This window comes from Fragaria vesca, linkage group LG1 (assembly GCF_000184155.1).
Source record: "Fragaria vesca subsp. vesca linkage group LG1, FraVesHawaii_1.0, whole genome shotgun sequence".
In the NCBI taxonomy this organism is placed as follows: domain Eukaryota; kingdom Viridiplantae; phylum Streptophyta; class Magnoliopsida; order Rosales; family Rosaceae; genus Fragaria; species Fragaria vesca.
Window position 1 is genome coordinate 19,507,261 of NC_020491.1, and position 12,080 is coordinate 19,519,340.

Here is a 12,080-nt window from a genome sequence, read left to right on the forward strand (position 1 = left end):
ATATATATATATATATATGCATTCGTAGACAACAAAATCTGTAAATCCGATGAAGTTCAAAGACGTGTAACATTTCTTCGCTCACCCATTTTTGGTAGTCGATAATTTATGGTATGAAACGTCACGGTTACAACCCCATTGTAATTCACTGAACTATATATATATAGTTTCTTAACCAAATTAAGTTCATACGTAACTCGCTACTCCAAGCCATATATGGTCACATCTTTCCATGCGTCCACAAATGCCAAAGTTAAGAGTAGAACACGATCAACATTATCAATCATGGATATGCATTACCTTCTAATGGACAAGTTCATACGGCCAATAATCCATACATTGTTGGTTCACAAACCATTTCTCATTCACCATCAAGTCATTAACGCATTCACCACTAACACTACGCAAGGCAGGAAACACATGGCAATGAGATAGGATTCTATCTTGCTGCATGAGAATATCAAAGTGTTCATTGAAAATTCTGCCTGAGTTGATCACATTTGCGTTCCGATCGAAATACACTAGTATCATGGGACGTCAATTCGACTTGGGATATAAAAGAAACCAATGTAATGCATGCAAAGAAGAGAAGGGTAACTGAGTAAGAGTTGGTCTGTCAGCTTCTGGTGGGATTCTGATAGCTGCGGTTGATAGTAGGCCGGACTAATAGTGGTATTGCAAGCATTGAACCAAAAAGCAAAGAAAAGGAAAGCATATGTTAATATCAACAGGGCTTTCCCCTGAAAGGCCCAATGTCCATATGTGCTTCTGTCACTTGCAGCTTGTGCACATGTTTTGTTTGAGTTCATCTACATGTTGGGGGTCTTGTGAGAATGTCAAGCGACACTAGAATTAAAGCCTTTGCATGCATAAGTTTTCATAAACATATTACACCTCTCCACCTATTACCAAATAAGTTTAGGGTTGGAGGCTGATACTTCTTCAATTACCAATTACTAAATGCCAACCAAAATAGTAATACTCAAAACAGTGACAAAGATGATTCATTGCATGCAACTCTTATTTGATTTAACAAAGAATTAATGAGAACACGTAACCTACCTGAAACCTTAACACACAATCTGACCATAGACCCGTCTCACAAGCAAGCAATAATACTTGTTTTTCTTGATTTGGGGAAGAGATCAACGAGTGCTGATTCATTCATATATGATATGTTGCAAGTTTAGCTTATGAGCAAAAATATCAAAAATGGCGGCGTCTTTTTCGACGCCACTGTTGAAGGTCAATTCCACAGCAAATGAAGACAAGTACATGTTCTTGCAGGTAAAGTTTATCATCTTCATTCATTTGACACATCACACAATTGAATCTAACTAATCTGTCCATTCTTTACCTAATTGACCAGTGTTAATACTACAGCAAGATGGTTGTCATAATCTAACTGGAACAGATTTTAATTAAATCATCCAACAGAAGCATACCATAATTTCAAACTCCCACATTGAATTTTCAGCATTGACACCCAACACCGAGGCACAGCAAAGTCTTTCTTAGATTTTCAGGTATAAACTTATTTTCAGGGGAAACAAATCAATGCAGAAAATGTTGCCTCAAGGAGTTATCACATAAGTTCTGTAACCATTTTTCTCTACTTCTCTCCCTCTGTTCTTCTGTCTTGGTTACTTGATCTCCACTGCTCCACACCATGGTCAAGTCTTTCAAGAGTTCAGGATATCAACTTGTCCTCTTTTTGGTTCTGTTTTCTCATCCTTATGCTAGCTCAATCTATTTCAAACTACCTCGTTTTGAACCGAATGCAGGCAACATTCTCTATCAGGGAGATGCAGCACCTTCTATTGGAGCAATAGAACTAATTAACACGCGTACTTTTGTATGCCGGGTTGGCATGGCCAGCTATGCTCAAAGAGTAGCGCTCTGGGACTCTGTTACAGGAAAGCTCACCGACTTCACGACTCGCTTCTCATTCATCATTAACACAGTAGATAACACTACTTATGGCCATGGAATTGCATTCTTTCTCGCTCCTGTTGGGTTTCAAATCCCACCAAATTCAGTTGGTGGCTTCCTAGGCTTGTTGAACACAACAACCAGTGACTCCTCCGGCAACAGGATTGTTCTAGTTGAGTTTGACTCCTTTGTAAACCCTGAATGGGATCCTGGTTATCAGCATGTGGGGATTAACAACAACTCAATTTCTTCTTCTGTCACAACCCGTTGGAATGCTAGTTTACACAGTGGAGACACTACGGATGTACAGATTGCCTACAATGCAACAACTCAAAATATGAGTGTTCACTGGAGCTACCAAACTACATCGACTCCCAGAGAGAACACCAGTCTTCATTACCAGATTGATCTCAAAAAAATTCTGCCTGAGTGGGTCACAATTGGATTTTCAGCTTCTACTAGTCAGTTTGGGGAGCGGAACAGGGTTGTTTCATGGGAGTTCAGTTCAACTTTGGATAGAAAAGAAACTACTGGAAAGCACTCAAAGAAGAAAAAGCTCGTGGTTGGCTTAACAGTTTCGGGTGGTCTGATGGCTGCGATAATTGTAGTGTTGCTTGTGGTGTGGCAGAGGATGAAGCAAAAGAAAACGCAAACTCCAGAGACAGAGAACTTAAAATCGATGAATGAAGACCTCGAGAGAGGAGCAGGACCGAGACGATTCTCATATACAGATCTTGCTACAGCAACTAACAATTTCTCTAATGAGAGGAAGTTGGGGGAAGGGGGTTTGGTGCTGTTTACAGGGGCTACTTAGCTGATTTAGATACTATAGTAGCGGTGAAGAAAATCTCAAGTGGGTCTCGGCAGGGAAGAAAGGAGTACAGAACTGAGGTACAGATTATAAGCAGTTTGAGACACCGAAATCTAGTGCAACTCATAGGATGGTGCCATGATGGAGGACAATTCCTACTCGTGTACGAGTACATGCCAAATGGTAGCCTTGATGCTCATCTATTTGGGAAGAGTAGGTCTGCTCTGTCCTGGGCCGTGAGGTACAAGATATCTCTGGGGTTGGGGTCTGCACTGCTTTATCTTCATGAAGAGTGGGAGCAATGTGTTGTTCACCGGGATATTAAATCAAGCAATATCATGCTAGATTCCAGCTTTAATGTTAAACTTGGTGATTTTGGGTTAGCTAGGTTGATGGATCATGAGCTAGGTCCCCAAACAACTGGAGTGGTTGGGACGCTAGGTTACATGGCTCCAGAATATTTCAGGACAGGTCGGGCTAGTAAAGAGTCGGATGTCTATAGCTTCGGGGTGGTCACCTTAGAAATTGTCACCGGTAAAAGGTCAGTGGATCGTATGGGGGAGGATTCAGAAATGGGACTGATAGAGTGGGTTTGGGACCTTTATGGGAAAGGAAATTTTCTTATGGCAGTGGATGAGAGACTGCACTCGGACTATAACGAGAAGCAAGTAGAGTGTATGATAGTTGTAGGATTGTGGTCTGTTCACCCTGATAAAAGATTAAGGCCCTCAATAAGGCAAGCAGTTCACGTCTTGAACTTTGATGCAGCATTGCCAAATCTTCCTACAAATATGCCTGTTCCTACATATCAGGTACCTACACCATCCGTCAGCTCTGGTGAACCACTCATTACTACAAGTCTTGAAGAAGGTCGTTGAACAATATGCAGAATTACATATCATTCTTTGGTTTGCCTTTTTTTTTCTTTTTTTTTCTTTTTTCTAAGACACCTGATTGTTTGTATGGTTTCTTGAAAATTACTTATTTCATTTCAGCAATCAGACTTTCTGTTCACAACATTCTTCCCTTAAAGTGCAGGCATCTCTTCCACTAAGCTTCCTTAAGAGCAATGCAAAACAAAGCTTAAAACGAAAGTCACTATCACTATCGGCATCCATAATTTCATACTATGATTTTTGTTTCATTGAAAAATCCTTCTCATCCTTTACTCTGCAATATTACTAACATATGCCAATGAATACAAAAACTAACTATAATTTCTGATTCAAGGCTTCCACCAAATAAACTGATAAAAGGAATGGTTAAGAAAAATGATGTTCAATTTAACAGAACTGTAAAACGTAACATATAGAGTATACTGAGGTAGGTTTTTCTGCATTGCTGCCATATACCCCATGTGAAATGATTGCCTTCTATTTTTCTTTCCAGAAAACAAAAATATTCACACACAAAAATTCCTACTTTAACTAGTCCAACTGACTTTTCTTCTTACGCAAAAACAAAATACTCAAATTCAAATGCAGCAGCGAATAGCGTTGAAGTCTTAGAGATTGGACAACAGATAATAAACCTGGAGAGATTGAATTTTGGAATTCTGATTCATCTCATAGTCAAATAGAACAATTTAATATGTTCCCTATTCTTACCTCAACTCCATAGCTGCTACAATAGTCCACAAGATATGAGTTTTCTGTACTATTGCCCCCTTTGACCTCTTCAGCCTCTCCACGCTGCAAAGTCTAGATCTTTCTACCTACAGCGACAGATATGGACGGAAAGATTGTACCTTTACCGGAGGTAAATTGGATTGTAAAAGCTTTCTGCTCTAGTGGATTTGGGCCGGGCTTACTGCGCCTGAGTCAGAATCTGTTAAAGGTAAAAGTTCAATTGGGTGTTGGATTTAGTATTGAAGTGGGGAACTTCTGTGGGCTTGTGTGGTTTCTGCATACGATTTAGATAAGAATACTGGTTTTTGATGTCTGTGTGTGTTTACCGAGAGACTCTGTATATGAGGGTTATTTTGCATTCCAAGTCACTCTGAAATTTCTTTAGTTTGATGATTGAATTTTTAAACCTTTTCTGTCTAGGCATTGATCTATTTGATAGGTAAAATAGTACTGAAACATTGAGATGAGTGTTGAATTGAATGATTGAAGATCAGTTGCAAAGAACATTAGAGATTAGATTAGTGCTCTAAGTACTGAATTGTATAATGTTTCCCTGAATAATAATTGAGCTATATTTGTTAGGGGAAATTTTTCAAATGATGCCTTAAATTAAACTCATTCGTCATTTTGACATCTCAATTTTGAAAACTATGATAATGGTACATCAACATTTAAACCCAATATAACATTAATTCCCTTTGTGATTGACACTATTAAGTTGGACTTTATTCATGGACAAAATTGTTTTTTCATGTTTTCCCTCCCCAAATCTTTTCTCTTCACAAAGATTTTCCTCCAAAATAATGTCCCTTTTCCGATCAATATCAGAATTTATGGTGAATCATGTGTTGGCTGCATACAAAAATTTAAGACATTTAGAAATTATAATACACCCCATTGGCCATTAATATCCATCATTAAAAGTAGTTTTTACAACCTACCCCTACCGGTGAGAGAAAGAATCAACATTGATTAAAATGTATTTTGTATCAAGTATATTATAAGTTCATGAACTATGTTGCACGGACACGGACACGACGACACGACAGGGCGCGACACGGCGACACAGTATAACTCAAAAACTGAGTTTCCAATACGTGTCGCCGTGTCCGTGTCCGTGTCCATGCAACATAGTTCATGAACTTCTGTACTTGATACAAAATGCATTTTAATCAATGTTGATTCTTTCTCTCACCGGTAGGTTGTAAAAACTATTTTTAATGATGAATATTAATGACCAATGGTGTATTATAATTTCTAGATGTCTCTAATTTTTATATGCAGCCAACACATGGCTCACCACAAATTCTGATACTGATCTTAAAAGGGACTATTCTTGAGGGAAATGTTTATGGAGGGAAAAGATTTGGAGAGGGAAAACATGAAAATGTAATTTTGCCCATGGATAAAGTTCAACTTAACGATGTCAATCACGGAGGAAACTAATGTTAGATTGAGTTTAAATGTTAAAATACCATTATTATAGTTTTTAAAATTGAGATGTCAAAATGATGAATGGGCTTAACTTAGGACACCATTTGAAAATTTTCTCTATTTGTTATGTGCTTATCCTAGGAATTAGATTGAGAGAGAATGCTTTGTTGCCTATAGGTATTGCGTTTCTTCTACACTGGTTGACTCTGAATCATGACCAATGAATCACTTTGAATTATTCAATGTTTTTATAAGACTTGTGAGCATCACTGTCTATGATTCATACATTGTGCTGCTCTGCTGTTGTATGTGGCAATTATTTGCCTAAAGAGTGAGTTATGAGTTTAATTTCCTTCTCCTTGCACGTTGTAAATTTTGCGCGGTAATTCTTGTAGTGATGCTAAATGTTGATAGATGGCTACAATCAGGTATTTAATGGATATTTGGATCAAAGCTTTTACAGTGAATGTAGATATTGAATCAATCTATTTGAGCTTACGGGCTTCATTTGGTGAATCAAAGACAAGAAGTGAGAAAAGCAATGATGATGAGAATGAGAACCAATTAAAGAACAAGAAATATCTGAAATGGCATATCCGATGACAAGAAGTGATGCAGCGGAAATATAAACATTGAAATCCACCGACGGCAACTTGAATCTACAAGTCTAGTTCTCTCGAATCCACAAGAAGAATCTGGAATCCACCAGAGAATTGAGATAAACTCAAGGTTTTTTTATTAATAAAAAAGGTGACGACTACAACTGATAAAAAAATCCTTATAAATGAGTAAATAAACTCTAAGACAACTAACATCAAAGCCTAAAAGCCCATGGATTAAAAGAAAACCAAATCCAAAACAAACTATTAAAAATGATTACTGAAACAAGTAAATCTGCATTTTGAAGGCCTAAACGAACTCGGATGGCCTTAAAACTTAAACGAACTCGGATGGCCTTAAAAGTATATAGGTCGTAACAAAGCGACTAGTTTGATTCGTTGGGCCATTCCGCTTCCAGAAAGGTACTATAATGATCAATCAGACACCGAACGCCAAATCTAAAACAAACCGGGTTTGGACTTATTTCGATCAATCTGCTCTTCAATCTCTATTGTCATCTGTTCTACATCAAGAAGGAAATACACCCTCCACTAAATCCAAGAAAGGGACATCAACAAGAACGAAGATGGTTAGTTTGCATCTAACCATAACGGTGTATCATTATATTAGAAGAAGATTTTCGAATTCTAGGGCCTCATTTTATAGTTCCTCTCATTACCAAAAATTATTGGGACTAACGTACCCTTTAAGCAAAACGTAAATCAATTGTATCATTCAATCACGAATCTGCGGTAACAGTGTTTGTTACTGTAAAATGGTACCTGGAAATGACCAACTCTTTTCATTGATTATAAAAGATATTCAAGAAATTGTAAGGTGGATGTTCAAGTATACATAACTTTCCGGCAAACAAGAACAGTGTTTGATATGTGAAAATATGACTACTGCCTTGACCCTCAAGTATGTTTCTCTTTTGCATTCTGGCCATTGAATCATTCGTATTCTGCCGGCTGTGATTATAATAAGTCGATTGCCTGCCGTAACGTTTCTTCAAAACTAGGAATCTATTCGGACGGCAACCGGCGTTTTACTTGAGGTTTGGTTGAAAACATCAACAGAGAATTCTTTTCTGCCTGGCATCCTATGATCGTTTGTTTATATTTTTTCCTGGAAATGCCTTCATCGATACTTTTGTCTTGCTCCTTTTGTCGATCTCATTCTTGTATATTACTTCCCCACCTGTTTAATTTCTACAGATAAGAAAACAGACCAGAATTTAATAGTAGCATGCTGCATTGCTGCTTCAGTTGGAGTTGATAGACGATTGATATATAGAAAAGGAAACGTCAGAATGAAAGTTACAAAGTCATTTTCATCGGTTGCTTAAGCTTATTTTAACCTACTATGAAGAAACTAGCTAGCATGGAAATCTTAGATAACTCGGCACCAAATCCAAGCCGACCAGACGTCACAACTCTGCAATGATGTCTTCGGAAATTTTGAATCCATATTCCCAGACAAACATCCTTACAAAAAATTAGCCTGCACTATGAGAGTCAACTTACGCGTTTTGAAAAATGTGATGGCATTGCGTCTGACCATATTATGTTTAGTTAACTTATTAAGAATGAAACTAAAAACGAAAAAGAAAAAAAGAATGATTTCGAGATAAGAAAACTCTTGCGTTTACTTAAACATGAGGTATCAGAATAGTTGTGCATCTCACCTCCTAATCTGGATAGATTTCTTAACAACCCGAAATTGATTGAAATTCCGAAAGGAAGGTGAGTCAAAGAATCAAAGACTCTGGAATCAAACTTTTATACCCATAATATCAAATCATTTTTAATTGGCTGCAATATACCAATAAGAAGAGTTGAGAAGAATATCCTTTAATTGAATTGACTTGGTTACTTAATTAAGAAAGAAAACGAAGCAGTTTTGAATCAGGACAACAATATAGTGGAGCTACCTAGGCCTCTCCAACCAAATAACAAAGTGTAACCTTCTTCTGTCTTTCCTTTCTGAATGCAGGCCCTGTAACAATGGCTCTCTTCAACTCAGCTTCACACTTCCAAACGCAAACGTTCCCTTCTCTTCTCATTAACATCTTTCTTTTCCTATACCTCCTGCAAAATGTTGTGTCAGTTTCCTTCAACTTTAGCAATTTTACTCCAAATATGAATGAATTAAATTTCGAAGGTGATGCGTTTCCATCATCAGGAGTTATCCAACTCACGAAGAATCAAGTTGATGGTCCACTCACTAGTAGCACCGGTCGAGCCTCCTACGCCTTACCGGTGCGCCTTTGGGATGCCAGCACGGGGAGGCTCACTGACTTCACCACACATTTTTCTTTTGTCATGAAAGCCTTAAATGAAACATACTACTATGGTGATGGCATATCTTTCTTCATTGCACCATTTGATTCACAAATCCCCTCCAATTCTAGCGGTGGGTTTCTTGCACTAGTTAGCTATGATACTGCTTTTGATGCTTCCAAAAATAAGTTTGTTGCTGTTGAGTTCGACAGCAATAACAATACTTGGGATCCAAGTGGTGATCATGTAGGAATTGATGTCAACTCAATTGTCTCGGCGGCTAATGTTACATGGAAAACCACCATAAAAAATGGATCAGTAGCAAATGCATGGGTAAGTTATAACTCAACCACCCATAATTTGACTGTTTTTTTAACTTACGCCAAAAATCCTACATTCACCGGTAGAGAATGTAGCCTTTCATACATAGTTGATTTGAGGAATGAGTTGCCTGAGAAAGTGAGAGTTGGTTTCTCTGCCGCCACGGGTTATTGGGTCGAAATACACAACATTCTGTCCTGGTCATTCAGCTCAAGCTTGCTGGAGCATAATAATGGGGCAAGCAAAGTGAGGTTGGCAGCTGGTCTAGGCACCGGTTTTGGTCTCTTGACTTGTGGACTAGGTCTGTTCTGGTTCATTACATGGAGAAAGAAGGCTGCCCAGAGAGATGACGATTATGACATGTCTATGGATGATGAATTTGACAAAGGAACGGGGCCAAGGAGGTTCACCTACCGTGAAATAAGCCGTGCGACAAACAACTTTGCCGAAGGAGGAAAGCTTGGAGAGGGAGGCTTTGGGGGTGTCTACAAGGGTTTGTTAAATGAATCCAACACAGAAGTTGCTGTCAAGAGGGTGTCTAGAACATCAAAGCAAGGGAAAAAGGAGTACGTAGCGGAAGTGAGGATCATCAGTCGATTAAGGCACAGAAACTTGGTTCAACTAATTGGTTGGTGTCATGAACAAGGTGAGTTTCTTCTTGTGTATGAGATCATGCCAAATGGGAGTCTTGATTCCTATCTGTTTGGAAAGAGCTACAGTCTAAGTTGGCCAGTGAGGTACAAAATAGCACTTGGCTTGGCCTCAGCTGTTTTGTACCTTCATGAGGAATGGGAACAATGTGTGGTGCATAGAGATATCAAGTCAAGCAATGTGATGTTGGATTCAAATTTCAATGCTAAGCTTGGAGATTTTGGGCTTGCAAGGCTTGTAGACCATGAGTTGGGTTCACAAACAACTGTTTTGGCAGGCACAATGGGATATCTAGCCCCAGAGTGTGTCACTACTGGTAAGGCTAGTAAAGAATCTGATGTTTATAGTTTTGGGGTAGTTGCCCTTGAAATCAGTTGTGGAAGAAAACCAGTTGAAGCCAAAGCAGAAGCAAGCAAAGTGAGGCTTGTGGAGTGGGTTTGGGATCTCTATGGGAAAGGCCAAATACTTCAAGCTGTTGATGAGAGGTTGAAAATGAAATATGATGAGAAGGAAATCGAGTGCTTGATGGCGGTAGGATTATGGTGTTGCCATCCTGATCCCACCGTTCGGCCGTCGATTAGGCAAGTGATCAATGTTCTCAGCTTTGAAGCTCCAATGCCAAGCCTCCCATCAAAGTTGCCGGTGCCAATGTACTTTGCTCCTTTGGATATGTGCAAGTTTGCCTATACATCATCTAACTTGACAGGGACATCGGTTAAAGATCGAACTCAATGTTCTTGTACTACCTGCACTACATTCAATTCATCATCAGCAGGATCTTCAAAAGCTCTGTTAAAGTGGAACAAATCTGTTGTGTAGCATGCTTTCGTTTTTTTTTTTTTTATTGTTTGGTTTTATTTCTTAATTTCTAGTCATGAATCAAAGAGAGTTCTTTTTCTTATTGTTTCTTTGATTGAGGGACTTCGCTTACTTAGATATATAAGCTAGTGTGTTCTCTTATGTTCTTGTTAATAAACTCTGAATGACTACCTTGTAATAACTAATCCAGTTTAAGTTAGAGTTGTTGATTCCTAAGAATTTTGGTTCAAACCTAATTTACTCTGACATCATGAACATATCTGGTACCCGTGGCTCGGTATCGTAATAGTCGATCGAGCCTTTATTTTGTTCTTGGTTGTGAAAGAATGTATAAATTTCTGATTTAAGAGGCCCATAACGTTAGCTGATGCTCAATTTGCTACCTTGCTGCTGCTTTGCTTTTTTTTCTTTTTTTTTATTTTTTTTATTTTTTTATTTCACATCTAAATCTAGACAATTTAGGTCATCATGAGACCCAACTGTCGGATGCATGCAGGCTTACAAGATGGAAAACTTTGGACCAACAGTGTCTAACTGCTCTCATTTTGAAATCGGCTTTGACCCAGATGTTAGCTGGGTCCATGCAAGTCATTAAAGTGTAGGGCATTCATAATGTTCTTGAGTTGATGGGATGTCTTCTCCCAATAAAATATCTATTTTAAAAAAACACATTCAACCGAAAAAGAAAAAAACAATCTCAAATAAAAGCAGAACGCATATATAAGTCATATGATTGAAGAGTCAATAATTTGAAACTTATTACAATCAGATTCATCAAAATCAATGCCCAAACATAATATTGTTTCTTTCGTATGTGGTCTCAATATTTTTTTCGCAAATAGTAGCAATTAACATAGGAACATACAGATGCTAAAATTAAACTGAGCGCTCCACAAAACACGGTTCTTCATCTAGGATTTTAGAACGTGAGTATGTTTCCGTTCAATGGCGTGTTCAATGACGTTGTCGTCGGACATGAGTTGTGGGTGGCCAATCGATGGTCGAGCCCCTATAGGTTGATGGTGGAACGAGAGTTGGGGGCTACTCAGGGAATCGACAAAAAAAGAGTTGCAGGTGGTTTGTGAATTGTTGTTTGGGTTGCCTTGACGGAGATAGCTTGTAGCCGGTTATGCGAGGCAGGTTGCATCGTGATGGTGATGATTGAAGGCGGTGAGGGAGGCAATGTGACATGATGGGAAGAAGGCGGCGACGGTGGCCTATTTAGATCCTTCTCCTGATCAACGATGAACTGGGTCGAGTCTCTCTGCCAAATTGTTGTGCAGATTTAGGAGGTAGCGACGTGGTTCGGTTTCCCCCCCCCCCCCCCCCCTTTACTGACACATCACCACCAAATTTCATAGTTCTTCACTACGTCAGAAAAGGCTTCACATGACAGGTATGAGACAACAGAATTCTCGAGATATGTAGTCTGACAAGTGTCAATGAACTCAGACGATAGAAATTTAAACTTTTGTAGTCTGAGATGGGAGAAAACTCATGAATTTCAATGTGTTTCAATTTTTTTGCAAGTTCAAAAACTCAGACGATAGATAATTGTCGTACAAAAATACGAAAATTAAAGATCAAAATCTTAGAAATTTG

At 38.6% G+C, this 12,080-nt stretch overlaps 1 protein-coding gene and 1 pseudogene across 2 annotated transcripts; both read left to right on the top strand.

The window, feature by feature from the left end:
- Positions 1-1,556: 1,556 nt before the first annotated feature.
- On the top strand, positions 1,557-3,621 carry LOC101292253 (annotated as a pseudogene). Its single transcript, XR_183786.1, has one exon. The product of XR_183786.1 is annotated as an L-type lectin-domain containing receptor kinase IX.1-like (transcript).
- A 4,790-nt stretch (positions 3,622-8,411) lies between these two features.
- On the top strand, positions 8,412-10,478 carry LOC101303567 (L-type lectin-domain containing receptor kinase IX.1-like). Its single transcript, XM_004289462.1, has one exon. It carries the CDS (start codon positions 8,412-8,414, stop codon positions 10,476-10,478), a length of 2,067 nt encoding a protein of 688 aa, XP_004289510.1.
- The last annotated feature ends 1,602 nt before the right edge of the window (positions 10,479-12,080 follow it).

Bases quoted from the DNA above. Each gene is read 5' to 3' on its own strand.
- LOC101303567 (XM_004289462.1), top strand. From the start codon at position 8,412: ATGGCTCTCTTCAACTCAGCTTCACACTTCCAAACGCAAACGTTCCCT.